A 15,000-nucleotide genomic window follows, 5' to 3' on the forward strand; every position below is an offset into this window, starting at 1 on the left:
TTACTGTACACTCATACACCGCTCTTACTGTACGCTCATACACCGCTCTTACTGTACGCTCATACACCGCTCTTACTGTACCGCTCTTACTGTACACTCATATACCGCTCTTACTGTACACTCATATACCGCTCTTACTGTACACTCATATACCGCTCTTACTGTACACTCATATACCGCTCTTACTGTACCGCTCTTACTGTACCGCTCTTACTGTACACTCATATACCGCTCTTACTGTACACTCATATACCGCTCTTACTGTACGCTCATATACCGCTCTTACTGTACACTCATATACCGCTCTTACTGTACGCTCATACACCGCTCTTACTGTACACTCATATACCGCTCTTACTGTACACTCATATACCGCTCTTACTGTACACTCATACACCGCTCTTACTGTACACTCATACACCGCTCTTACTGTACACTCATATACCGCTCTTACTGTACACTCATATACCGCTCTTACTGTACCGCTCTTACTGTACCGCTCTTACTGTACACTCATACACCGCTCTTACTGTACACTCATATACCGCTCTTACTGTACACTCATACACCGCTCTTACTGTACCGCTCTTACTGTACGCTCATACACCGCTCTTACTGTACACTCATATACCGCTCTTACTGTACACTCATACACCGCTCTTACTGTACACTCATATACCGCTCTTACTGTACACTCATACACCGCTCTTACTGTACCGCTCTTACTGTACGCTCATACACCGCTCTTACTGTACACTCATATACCGCTCTTACTGTACACTCATATACCGCTCTTACTGTACACTCATACACCGCTCTTACTGTACACTCATACACCGCTCTTACTGTACACTCATACACCGCTCTTACTGTACACTCATATACCGCTCTTACTGTACACTCATATACCGCTCTTACTGTACCGCTCTTACTGTACCGCTCTTACTGTACACTCATATACCGCTCTTACTGTACACTCATATACCGCTCTTACTGTACACTCATATACCGCTCTTACTGTACACTCATATACCGCTCTTACTGTACACTCATATACCGCTCTTACTGTACACTCATACACCGCTCTTACTGTACACTCATATACCGCTCTTACTGTACACTCATATACCGCTCTTACTGTACACTCATACACCGCTCTTACTGTACACTCATATACCGCTCTTACTGTACCGCTCTTACTGTACACTCATACACCGCTCTTACTGTACGCTCATATACCGCTCTTACTGTACACTCATATACCGCTCTTACTGTACACTCATATACCGCTCTTACTGTACACTCATATACCGCTCTTACTGTACACTCATATACCGCTCTTACTGTACACTCATATACCGCTCTTACTGTACACTCATATACCGCTCTTACTGTACACTCATACACCGCTCTTACTGTACACTCATATACCGCTCTTACTGTACCGCTCTTACTGTACCGCTCTTACTGTACACTCATACACCGCTCTTACTGTACGCTCATATACCGCTCTTACTGTACACTCATATACCGCTCTTACTGTACACTCATATACCGCTCTTACTGTACACTCATATACCGCTCTTACTGTACACTCATATACCGCTCTTACTGTACACTCATATACCGCTCTTACTGTACACTCATACACCGCTCTTACTGTACCGCTCTTACTGTACACTCATACACCGCTCTTACTGTACCGCTCTTACTGTACACTCATATACCGCTCTTACTGTACACTCATACACCGCTCTTACTGTACACTCATATACCGCTCTTACTGTACACTCATATACCACTCTTACTGTACACTCATATACCGCTCTTACTGTACACTCATATACCGCTCTTACTGTACGCTCATATACCGCTCTTACTGTACACTCATACACCGCTCTTACTGTACACTCATATACCGCTCTTACTGTACACTCATATACCGCTCTTACTGTACACTCATATACCACTCTTACTGTACACTCATATACCGCTCTTACTGTACACTCATATACCGCTCTTACTGTACACTCATATACCGCTCTTACTGTACACTCATACACCGCTCTTACTGTACCGCTCTTACTGTACACTCATACACCGCTCTTACTGTACCGCTCTTACTGTACACTCATACACCGCTCTTACTGTACACTCATATACCGCTCTTACTGTACACTCATATACCGCTCTTACTGTACGCTCATATACCGCTCTTACTGTACACTCATACACCGCTCTTACTGTACACTCATATACCGCTCTTACTGTACACTCATATACCGCTCTTACTGTACACTCATATACCGCTCTTACTGTACGCTCATATACCGCTCTTACTGTACACTCATATACCGCTCTTACTGTACACTCATATACCGCTCTTACTGTACACTCATATACCGCTCTTACTGTACGCTCATACACCGCTCTTACTGTACGCTCATATACCGCTCTTACTGTACACTCATATACCGCTCTTACTGTACGCTCATATACCGCTCTTACTGTACACTCATACACCGCTCTTACTGTACCGCTCTTACTGTACACTCATACACCGCTCTTACTGTACCGCTCTTACTGTACACTCATATACCGCTCTTACTGTACACTCATACACCGCTCTTACTGTACACTCATATACCGCTCTTACTGTACACTCATATACCACTCTTACTGTACACTCATATACCGCTCTTACTGTACACTCATATACCGCTCTTACTGTACGCTCATATACCGCTCTTACTGTACACTCATACACCGCTCTTACTGTACACTCATATACCGCTCTTACTGTACACTCATATACCGCTCTTACTGTACACTCATATACCACTCTTACTGTACACTCATATACCGCTCTTACTGTACACTCATATACCGCTCTTACTGTACACTCATATACCGCTCTTACTGTACACTCATACACCGCTCTTACTGTACCGCTCTTACTGTACACTCATACACCGCTCTTACTGTACCGCTCTTACTGTACACTCATACACCGCTCTTACTGTACACTCATATACCGCTCTTACTGTACACTCATATACCGCTCTTACTGTACGCTCATATACCGCTCTTACTGTACACTCATACACCGCTCTTACTGTACACTCATATACCGCTCTTACTGTACACTCATATACCGCTCTTACTGTACACTCATATACCGCTCTTACTGTACGCTCATATACCGCTCTTACTGTACACTCATATACCGCTCTTACTGTACACTCATATACCGCTCTTACTGTACACTCATATACCGCTCTTACTGTACGCTCATACACCGCTCTTACTGTACGCTCATATACCGCTCTTACTGTACACTCATATACCGCTCTTACTGTACGCTCATATACCGCTCTTACTGTACACTCATACACCGCTCTTACTGTACCGCTCTTACTGTACACTCATACACCGCTCTTACTGTACCGCTCTTACTGTACACTCATATACCGCTCTTACTGTACACTCATACACCGCTCTTACTGTACACTCATATACCGCTCTTACTGTACACTCATATACCGCTCTTACTGTACACTCATACACCGCTCTTACTGTACCGCTCTTACTGTGTACACTCATACACCGCTCTTACTGTACACTCATACACCGCTCTTACTGTACACTCATATACCGCTCTTACTGTACACTCATACACCGCTCTTACTGTACCGCTCTTACTGTACGCTCATATACCGCTCTTACTGTACACTCATAAACAAAGTATGGTAAAAATTTACAAAATTAAAGAAAACTAAAAAAGTTTTAGTACATTAATACCATACTCGGGCAAACAAAAATACTGATGTTTTTCTAGCCCAATTTTGGATTATTTGGTTTCTCAGTTACTGCTGGATTTGTGTGCAGAAACTCAAAAAATTGTGGAGTAAACGTTTGAAACTCGTCCCCCAGTTTCACAGACATGTCTAAAACCTAGTCCCAGTCTAAACTACATGTTTGATCTGTTTTAACTGAAAATAACTTGCACAGACAGATATTAAAATACATCAGTGCCATTGGTTTGTCTCAAGATGCACACCAGTAATTTTGTTTTCTAAGGCCCGTTTATAAATGCTACTTAAAATACGCTAATTAAACTAAAGCCTAATCCTGGCTTAATCTAAACCCTGTCTGTGAAACCGTGGAAGCGCTGCTGTCTGTCATGAACTACACCTCCCACAGTGCACCGCGCCAACCATCCAGTGTGAGGTCAGAGGGCGCGTCGCCATGGCAGCGGCTGGTTGTGACATCAGCGCCATTTTGGTTGTGTGTTGTGATGGAAGCAGCGAGAAAATCAGAATCCGACAGAAAAACAACGAAAATCAGACCCAAATCAGACAAATTCAGCCCAGAGAGAGCAGATTCAGCGAATCAGACTGAATCACATCGAGAATCAAACCGAATCGGGACGGGAGTCATTTAGATCTGCAATAACAGGTTTGATTTTCACTAAAACACATAACGTTAAACACTTCAGGCATTTTAATATTGTTCGATGTTTTATATGGTATATTATTAATGAATTGTTTCATGTGTTGTCGATTTGGCAAAAAAAAAAACAGGATCTAGCGAATCTAACGTTACCAAACAATCGTCCAATAAGATGAATGAGAATAATTAATACTGTAGAATCGCCTCAGTGTCTCGTTATTACACTGGATATGTGCTGTCAGATGATGAATATGGAGAGAATTAACGAGTAAATACCGCAGAAGAGCCACAAGTGGTTTTCCTCCCGAATGATTCCGAGTTTTCCCGAATATTCATATGAAGATCCGTCACTCCTGTGAGCCTCAGCCGGACGAGTTGTGATGTTTCACAGCAGATGTGGTCTATATGAGCAGCTCAACACTGACCCCAGGTCATCGTGCCCTCAGGGGTTCCCCTCCAGTGCTGAACACTCGTTACCAGAACCGTCGGTCAGAGATATCTGGTGTTTAATAACGTTACTGTTCTCCATACGCCAGCTCAAACATGTGATTTATACATCATTCCTGTAACATAGTTCTTCAAACAATTTAGTTAGAGATATTTTTTCTCTAAAATTCTGTCATCATTTACTCACCCTCAAGTTGTTTCAAACCTGTATTAATTTATTTCTTCTGCTGAACACAAAGAAAGATATTTTGAAGAATGTCAGTAACCAAACAGTAGTCTGTACCCATTGACGTACATAGTAGGAAAAAAAAATACTATGGAAGTCAATGGGTACAGACTACTGATTGGTTACTGACATTCTTCAAAATATCTTTCTTTGTGTTCAGCAGAAGAAATAAATTAATACAGGTTTGAAACAACTTGAGGGTGAGTAAATGATGACAGAATTTTAATTTTAAAGTGAACTATCCCTTTAACGTTCCCATAATACTTGATGGAGTAGAGAAAACATTTTTTACCGTAATGCTTATCTAACGCTCACATAACCAAGGAAAAACGTTAAAAAAAAACCTTGAGTTTTGACCATGCAGAATATAAAGCACAATGTTTTGTTCCGGAAGTTAAAACTTCTCATTTTCTCCATGGGGAAATTATTATTTTTATGATAACTTATAAATGTACTGTGAGCTATGAGGATGTTAATGGTATTTGGCTCTGTTGAATCTGTTAGCCCACATTAAAATAATCGTAGAATTCGTGTTCAAAACTACATTACCCATAATGCTGTACAGTAAACCCACCAATCAGAGAGTCGCCACAAGCAAAGCTCCGCCCACTCCCGTGAAGCACCGCGAATGACGTAATCGAGTCGTTCTCTCTACGCTCTCAAAATACATATCATAAACTTGTATTGTTTATATGTATATGAGCAGTTTTATGTTTCTCAATTGTTTTTAATTCGATTATGCTGTCCGCAATGCATCATGGGATTGTAGTTCTTTCCCTCAATAAAGCCGTTCATTTCACTGTCTTTGCATTTTTATCTGATTTTCAAATGCTTTTTTGCTTTAAATCAAAGATCGTGATGTTTTGATTCTCCTCGTAGCTGATTGGCTTGATTCATGGCTTACAACACTTTAAAGTCCCCCTGTAGTCAATAATTGTATAGTTGAAACTCATATTTTATCACAAAAATGACATATTTAAAAGAAATTTCCCTGAAAAAATGTCTTCATGTCTTAAAATATCTTGAATGTAACTCGACACCCTTGCCTCATTTAGTATGCGTGGCTCTATGAATATGCGAATGAGCCCCGCCTCCACTCACTCACTCACTCAGAGATCCACTGGTGGACGATCACACGTTGATCTGATTGGTCAAGGTAGTGTGTGACGTCAGAACACCAGCGATTTCAAACCGTGTGTTTGAGACTGTCTTTGCTTCACTGCAGTTTTAAGCAGAAAATACTCAGCAATGCTGTCCACTTATGAACTTACACATGTGTGTGTTAAAGCAGATTAATAACACCACATACACACATAAACTACAGTAAAAGCTGGATTTACACTTTAACAAAGACTTCCTAAAAAAATGTAAAAAGTGGGCGTGGCCTAATGTGTCTCACGGATGACGTTTGCATCACTGACTCTGTGGATCTCCTGTATTAACGTGTGGATCTCCCCATCCTCAGGTCTGTGTCGCTGCGATGTCTTCGCATCCCTCCTCAACATGACAGGTCCCCGTGCGTCGGCTCCGTCTGGCCTCCATGATGATTTATGGACTGATCCCGCAGGAGTTACACGAGCAGCTCCTGGACCAGCAGAACTTCCAGAGCCGGACCCGTGGCGTGGAGCAGCTGAAGAGCCTGGTGCTGGCCCTGGACCCGCTGCAGGTCCCCTCCGCCGGCGTGGACGAGTTCATCCAGTTCCTGCGCCGGCTTCTGGACGACAGCAACTTCAAGGTGTTGTACGGGACCCTGCAGCTCCTGAACCTGCTGATCGAGAAGCTGGACCGCGGCGTGGAGCGGCACTACCGGGAGATCGCCGCGGTGACCGTGCGGGCGCTGGGAGACTCGCGTAACGTGGCGCGGCGCGAGTACATGCAGGTGTCCAGATCTACTTCCCTCTCTAAAGCCGTTCAGTCTTTGCATTCATGCTTTTTTGCTTCTAATCGAAGATTGTGATGTCGTGATTCTCCTCGTAGCTGATCGGCTTGATTCATGGCTTATAACGCTTTAAAGTCCCCGGGGCTTCCGCACCGTGTAGTTATAGCAACGAGCCACCGGGTGGATCCCGAGAGCTGATGCTTGCGTTCGCAGCGCCAGTGGGACTCTGAGTGACGTGAGACGGTTGTTGTTGAGACTTTTATTGTGACGGCGCTGAGAACGCCTGAACACACAGCGCTCGCATTCTCCTGTTCAGTAGTGTACGATCTGTCTGATGCGTTATTATATAGAACTGTGATACATAGAGAGTAGACGGTGATGAAGAGGTATTAGCGTGTGGCGTGTGTGTGATGTCCAGTGTTGCGGAGCAGAAATACATCATCATGTTTCTCTCGGTCTCCTCAGAGTCGTGTTGGGGTTTCTCCTCGGCGTAAAGGTTGAGAGCTTCATCTGTCTCTGTTTACATGTGCGTAGAGTTAGTTCCTGGAGTAAATATATAGCCTATAATCTGTGTGTTTACAGCCTTTTTAAAAATGGCGGGTTCTGGTGTTTAGCGTGCGTTTGGCCAATCAGCGAACACTAACGTCACTGTAGTTCCTATAGCGCTGGTTTACACCGACTCTGAAGGAGGAGTAAATTAGTTCCTCCAAAGTTCCTTGAACTAAAATCGTTCCTAGCTCCTGCGGTGCGAACACGCTAACAACGGGAACTTCCGCCAATCGCTCTAGAACTATGAGAAGATCCTCCGGTGCGAAAGCCCATACATTTTACCCCTTAAAACTCATCTTTAATCAGCAAAATTACATATTTAAATGTTTTTCCTTGAGAAAATGTATTTTGTAACTCGACACCCTTGCCTCATTTAGTATGCGTGGCTCTATGAATATGTGAATGAGCCCCGCCTCCACTCACTCACTCACTCACTCAGAGATCCACTGGTGGACGATCACACGTTGATCTGATTGGTCAAGGTAGTGTGTGACGTCAGAAACACCAGCGATTTCAAACCGTGTGTTTGAGACTGTCTTTGGTTCACTGCAGTTTTAAGCAGAAAATACTCAGCAATGCTGTCCACTTATGAACTTACACATGTGTGTGTTAAAGCAGATTAATAACTCCACATACACACATGGTGTGTGTTAAAGCAGATTAATAACTCCACATACACACATGGTGTGTGTTAAAGCAGATTAATAACACCACATACACACATAAACTACAGTAAACGCTGGATTTACACCACAGGGTTTTGACTGATAGCTAATATCTGTGTGGCGCAGGTGTTCCGGCAGCTGATGAGGGCGGTGGGGCCGCGGGCCGTGCTGGAGCTCGTCGTCGCTCAGCTCCGCCACAGGAACTCCAGGGTTCGGGAGGACGCCATCAACATCATCACCGCCGCCATGCTAACGCACCCGCGCAAGGACTTCGACATCCCGTGGCTGTGTGCGGAGGCGGCGCCGACGCTCGCGGACGGGAAGAGGAAGGTGCGCCACGCGGCTCTCGAGCTGTTCGCCGTGTTCGACTACAGTCTGGACACCGGGAAGAAGCAGCCGCTCATGAAGGCCGTGGACCGCGCGGAGCTAACGGGAGACGCGCAGGGCCTCATGGCCGCCGTTCAGGCGCGGCGCGCGCGGCACATTCTCCCGCGGCTAGCGGCCGACGGCACCGTGGAGTACGCGCTCGTGCTGCCCAGACCGGGACACCGGCGCCTGCCTCACCTGGGCTCCGGGGCCGATCTGGACTGGGTCATGAACGGGGGACGGGCTCCCGGGTCACGCGGCCCCGCGGACGCCGAGCTAGCGGAGGACACCACGACGCACAGGAGGATCGTGAGTGCCGGGAAAGGGAAGAACAAACTGCCCTGGGAGAGATCGGCTCTCACGGCTAACGGGAAGTCACATGATCAGGTGATCATATTCATTCACACACACTGTTAATATAAAACTTAGCATTTTAATCAACTGTACATTTTTTGTTAACCTTTTATCATATGTCTTGGAGTGTCGCATTAATATGGTGTTGTGAGGGAGTCGTCACACCCCTAGTTTTAGTTTAATTGTACCGTCGTCAAGCTTCACGCGTCTTTCTGCTGTCCAATCTGCACTGATCTTTATTAAAGGTGGGGTGTGTGATTTGCAAAACGGCCGGTAGATTTTGAAAATACACAACTCAAATGGTCCTACCTTCTTTCCTTTGACTCCACCCATTCAAAGAACATGGACCAATCAATGGTACGACCGATTGATTGACGCACTTACTGTCCAATGATTCTAGGTGGTCTTGGAAATGATTGGCTGGTGTTTTTTGAGTCCTGCCTGCTCCACAGATGATTAAATTGCTTAATTTTTATTTCAGTGCTTCTAACTCAGTGGCTGTAAGTGGGTTAGGAATAGGATTTTAAGTGATTTTGAAAAAATGGCCAAAAAAGAGAATTACATACCCCACCTTTAAAGTCAATCACTTTATCCCTTAAAACGCATCTTTAATCACCAAAATTACATATTTAAAGTTTTTCCCTTGAAAAAAATGTCTTTGTCTTAAAATATCTTGAATGTAACTCGACACCCTCGCCTCATTTAGTATGCGCGGTTCTATGAATATGCAAATGAGCGTAGCATTACCCCACTATATCAGATTGTATGAGCCATAAAAGCCTGATGTTTTAAATATGATGCAAAACATAAAATACATATGCAAAACATTTTTTTTAATCTAAAGGTTAAATAAACTGCTCTATTAAAAAAAAAAGATGATTATTTCACATGTCAGGCTTTACAGGGTTAAACTGATGTGAAGATAATGCAATTATGAGGCTGTAGTGTGTGTGTGTGTGTGTGTGTGTGTGTGTGTGTGTGTGTGTGTGTGTGTGTGTGTGTGTGTGTGTGTGTGTGTGTGCGCTGGGAAACACTGGTGCTCAGAAATCCTCTGTGTGCCGCTGGTGTTTGTTAGTGTGTGTTCCAGAGTGTTGCTGGGAAACACTGCCGGAACACTGACTGGTCGTGTGTGTGTGTGTGTGTGTGTGTGTGTGTGTGTTCTGTGTTGATGGATGTCATGCTTTATTCCCAGCAGGTTTGCAGTGAAGACTCGTCCTCATCCACCAGACTCCGCCAGGACGCCGGTGCCAAACACAGTACGAGCGCCCGTTTCATGTTCATAGTCTCTTAATCAGCATATCCACTAAAAATATTATTATTATTATTATTATTATTATTATATTATTATTAAAAACGGTTTAATCCCTTATATTGGCATTACATCTTTAAAACAGTAATATCCTACACTAAACCTAAACTCTTGACAAACTATATATCTATATATATTGAAAGCTTACAATCTCTAGTTTACATATTTGGTGACTGATTTTCAAAATTAATTACAGAGGAGCCGTAGTTTATCAATTTGCAGCAAGAATATGTTCATCCTCCTAAGGCGTGTTCAGACCTTTAGTTTGAAATAGTGATGAACATGAAAAATCATGAAAGAATGGTAGAAACCTCAGTTTGTTTTCATGCCAAGAGTTCAGAAGATAGCATCCATTCAATTCTTTTAGAAGTAAAGATCTGCAAATGTTTTAAATATAAAGAAAACAATAATAATTCAGCATTAGTGATGTGTCAGCGAGCTATAATGCACATACGTGATCTTCTGTGTTTCTTAGAGGTCGAGTTCATTTCAAAATCTGCCAAACTTCCAACACTACTTCTGAATAGGATGTGTACTTCATAAATTGTATGAAGATTGTAAAAATAATGGTTCAGACTCAAACCACATATGGAGATGGAGGCGCCCTTATATGGGCAGTGATGTCCACTAGTGGAGAAGTGTGGTACTGCGCCCAAACTACATCTCACTGAACGCTCATTTCTAGAGATATCAACCGAACATTTGAAACACAACTTGTTCAGATTTTTTGCTTTGATTTTTTAGCATTTTTAGAACCAATCTTACATCTATATTCCAAAACATTCTTGAATTACAACCATTTAAGTTCAGTGTATTTTCATGTCTATTAAAAAAAGGGGGCGCCACTTAAGGGGTTAACGGTCTAACTCCACAATTCAGTACCTCACAGTTCACAGTGTTTGTAATGTGTTTTAGCAAAACATTTCTAACATTTATAATGTGTTTAGATTTTTATTTTTTTAATTGCCTTTACAGGGACTTTAAATTCAACATAACTCACAATTTCATGCATAACCCTTTTAATTCAGCTTTAAATATCTTCATATCTTACACTGGGTGTCTTTGCCGACGTCTTGTGGAGGAACAAATAGATGTGCTTATATCTCTATATGGAGCAGATGAGCGGTTCCTCTGGGTCCTAGAGTCAGTTCCTCTTCAGTGTGTGTTCAGACACACATGTACACATTATACAATAATTTTTCGGTAAAGTTTTAGCATTTTTAGTTCGAATTTTGAGCATTTTTATGATTTTTTATGTGAACTGAAGCATTCTTTACATTCCATTCATTCCTAAGGGCTCAAATCGACCCGAGAGGATTTGTTACCTTTTTATATTTCAACCACAAAACTCCTCCAATCCATAAAACATTTTTTGTTTGTATTCGTGTTTCAAGAAGACAGAAGTCCCGGGGTCTTGGACGCCTCTGATGAACACTCAATTTGTAAAAAACGCATGAGGGTTAAATGAAGCGACTTTATTCAGGCTTTATAACGTGAGCGTAGCATTCCTGAACGCGCTGACGCCGTGTGTCCTGCTCCAGGTCCAGCAGAAGCTCTCCCGTCTCCGGGCCGGGCTCACCGGGCTCTGGGGCGACTGCGGCGCAGCGGGAGCCTGGATTCAGATCCGGACGTCTTCAAACCCGCCGCGGAGCCTGAGAAAGGTGACGGCATGTGTGCATCTACAGTCATTATCTCTACTAGTTACCATGGTTACAAGCTCTAACCCAGCTACAGTTCATCAAATATTATCCAGATTTTAAATTTTGCAGTTAAGATATGATGATTAATGATCAAAATCCATTCAGTATGGAGGACAATATATTGCAGTGCACAATAGTTTGGGGTTCGTGATTTTATCTTATGTTTATGAACAACAGTGGAGTTGTGGTTGTTTCCTCAGGGCTGAGGAGCAGTCGTCTGCTGTCGGGCAGTGTGGATCCTCCGGGCTCGTTCCTGCTGCCCTCGTACCCTCTGACCCCGAGCGCTCCCCCACGCACACACGCCGCGCCCGCGCCCGAGCTCTCCATGTCCAGCACGTGGCCCAGCAGACACGGCGACAGCTCCGGTCAGAACACTTCCTCTCGCGCGCCACACAAATGCTGTTCTTATACTCAGTGTTGTCTTGTTTCCAAACTCTTAAATCAAGATGCATTTACTATGAAGAAATTAATCAAATCCCATTAGATATTATATCTCTAGATTTCACTAAAGCTCACTGACGTCTTGCTGAATCGCTCTTTACGTGGACACGACACTTCTTCTTCTCCTCAGGTGAGCTGAGCTCCAGCAAACGCTCTCCTGTGCCTCCTCGTGCCCCGCGCCGGAGCCGGGTCAGCGCCAGAGCCTCGTCGGAGCGGCTCGATCTGTCCATCAGCGGCGCAGGAGAACCGGGAGACGACCCGCTGGACCGGCAGGAGGTCAGCGACACGCCGAACACTAATAGAAGCATAGTTATGTCATTATTCAAAGTTATTACTGTGCGTATGTGTGTAATTAAAATCTTCGCCAACCTTCCGGTCTCTCGAATCAACACTGAGTGATTAAACTGCAGTTCCTCCACTGGCCACTAGAGGGCGCTGCAGAAGAGACTCATAGACCCGCATGTTAAACTGCAGTTCCTCCACTGGCCACTAGAGGGCGCTGCAGAAGAGACTCATAGACCCGCATGTTAAACTGCAGTTCCTCCACTGGCCACTAGAGGGCGCTGCAGAAGAGACTCATAGACCCGCATGTTAAACTGCAGTTCCTCCACTGGCCACTAGCGGCTGCAGAAGAGAGTCAGTCCCGTAGACCCGCATGTTAACGCTCGTTTATCCGGCAGTGACGCGCGGCCAAGATGGCGACGGCCGGCTCCGCCCACTTTGGGCTTCAGAAACACTACGGGTGACGTCACACACACTACAGTGTTTTATACAGTCTGTGTGTCTGTGCTGATCCCAGCGGCCCGTAGTTAACATGTTATTTCCCCTCTACACTTCGGCTCTTGGTACTTTACTTTTACACTATTCAATACGCCATTCACGGATTAGCGCATGCGCAGTTCTGTGTGTCGTAGCAGTGGTTATGCGGAACTTTGCTGTCCACTGTGTAAGGTATCAACTATATAAACGCTGTGTTCTGCGTGACACCTGTGACCTCGTGTTTCAGATGCTGATCTCCCTGCGCTCGCTGAGGAACAGCGCGGCGAAGAAGCGGGCCAAGGTGAGCGCCAGCGGCTCCGACCCGGACCCCGACAGCCCCGACTCTGCAGTGAAGCTGGAGCTGGTCCCCGACTCCCCGGATCTAACGTCCCGGTCCGTCACGAGTCCTCTGAGCGAGAGCGGCCTGAGCCTGTACTCGCCCACCTCACCCCCCGGCACCAGCAGCAGGTCAGACACCAGTGCGAGTCTATAACCAGTGCCCGTAACCAGTGCGAGTCTATAACCAGTGCCCATAACCAGTGCGAGTAACCAGTGCCCGTAACCAGTGCGAGTCAAGTCAGCCTCATCTATACAGCGCTTTAACAGTATAGAGTTTCACAGCAGCTTTACAGAGATTACAGTAACAGTGTTCAGGCTTTACAGCAGCTCTAGAATAAAGTTATTGTCCAGATAAAGTTAGTTCTGATTCACTTCCGTTGTCAAGATCATGAGTTATTAACTTAGGGGCCGCTTATTCGCCATCTTTCCTACATTTAGATAGGTGGGCAAATGCATTTTTGTCTGTTTTAGTTTGGCAGGGTCGCCGCTAGCTTAGCTTAGCATAATGAATGGAATCCTTTGTTGCCAGCTAGCATGTCCTGAGTAAAAGTGATTAATAAGTGTTAAAAGTGCACGCTTTTATACGTCTGAATATTTTTGCCGTACGCCATTTTTGGCTCTCAGCGCACACACACTTTCAGTGCGGATCCTACGCACAGTTTACAGACGAGACCCCTGATGAACACAGGCATAAACACTCATGTTCAGTTCACTAACTCTCGTTCCTGACCGCAGCCCGCTGACCTCTGCTGCCAAACCACGAGTGGCGTCAGGAGCACGTGACCTCAGCGCACAAGGTACGTATGGGACCCGCACCGCTGCACGCGTGCCGCCACACATGTGACACTTGTCGGAGTCGAAATCAGGAATCGATACCCAACCCTAGTGTGTGTGTGTGTGTGTGTGCGTTTGTGCGTGTGTGTGTGTGTGTGTGTGTGTGTGTGTGTGCGTGTGTGTGCGTGCGTGCGTGTGTGTGTGTGTGCGTGTGTGTGTGTCCTCAGGCGTGCCGCAGGATAAGAGCCTGTCTGATGGGAATGTGAGTGTGGTCGGTCAGAGACTGGTTTACAGGCCGTCAGATGCAGACGAAGAGAAGCCTGTCGATATGACATCATCGCCGCAAATCCGGGCCGCCGGCCGCGAGCCGCTCCGCGCGCTCAGACCCGCTAAAGGTGAGCGCTTTATAATGTTTCTGAGTTTATTTGATCAATGATTCTGAAAATGCAGCTTTGATCACAGGAATAAATTACTAGGGATGCGCGGTATATCTGCCACTATAGCGGTATCAGCCGGTATATGATCATTATTAATGTTATCGGCCGATATATGATCATTATTAATATTATCGGCCCAATATATGATCATTATTAATGTTATCGGCCCGATATATGATCATTATTAATGTTATCGGCCCGATATATGATCATTATTAATGTTATCGGCCCGATATGTGATCATTATTAATGTTATCGGCCCGATATGTAATCATTATTAATGTTATCGGCCCGATATGTGAT

General features: G+C 44.7%; 2 protein-coding genes across 4 annotated transcripts in view; one reads left to right on the forward strand and one right to left on the reverse strand.

Annotated features, from left to right (window-relative positions):
• The window catches only part of klhl28 (kelch like family member 28), a 20,462-nt gene extending 15,621 nt beyond the window's left edge, over positions 1-4,841 (reverse strand). Inside the window, exon 1 of the mRNA XM_079633414.1 lies at positions 4,729-4,841. The gene's annotated coding sequence lies outside the window, so the exon portion shown is untranslated. The remainder of the gene's footprint in view (positions 1-4,728) is intronic.
• Positions 4,276-15,000, forward strand: part of togaram1 (TOG array regulator of axonemal microtubules 1) — a 36,642-nt gene continuing 25,917 nt past the window's right edge. For 2 of the 3 annotated variants that reach the window (XR_013800067.1, XM_079633412.1), the window contains exons 1-10: positions 4,283-4,458; positions 6,591-7,004; positions 8,345-8,971; positions 10,131-10,194; positions 11,789-11,908; positions 12,148-12,312; positions 12,519-12,664; positions 13,395-13,615; positions 14,222-14,283; positions 14,488-14,655. Coding sequence is in view for 2 of the 3 variants with exons in the window: in XM_079633412.1 (XP_079489538.1) it covers positions 6,666-7,004; positions 8,345-8,971; positions 10,131-10,194; positions 11,789-11,908; positions 12,148-12,312; positions 12,519-12,664; positions 13,395-13,615; positions 14,222-14,283; positions 14,488-14,655 (1,912 nt within the window). In the remaining variant the exon portion in view is untranslated. Of the gene's footprint in view, positions 4,459-6,590; positions 7,005-8,344; positions 8,972-10,130; positions 10,195-11,788; positions 11,909-12,147; positions 12,313-12,518; positions 12,665-13,394; positions 13,616-14,221; positions 14,284-14,487; positions 14,656-15,000 lie in introns of all 3 variants that reach the window. The other variant, XM_079633413.1, reaches the window with a different exon arrangement.

The sequence above is a fragment of the Phoxinus phoxinus genome (genome assembly GCF_949152265.1).
Source record: "Phoxinus phoxinus genome assembly, chromosome: 13".
Classification (NCBI taxonomy): domain Eukaryota; kingdom Metazoa; phylum Chordata; class Actinopteri; order Cypriniformes; family Leuciscidae; genus Phoxinus; species Phoxinus phoxinus.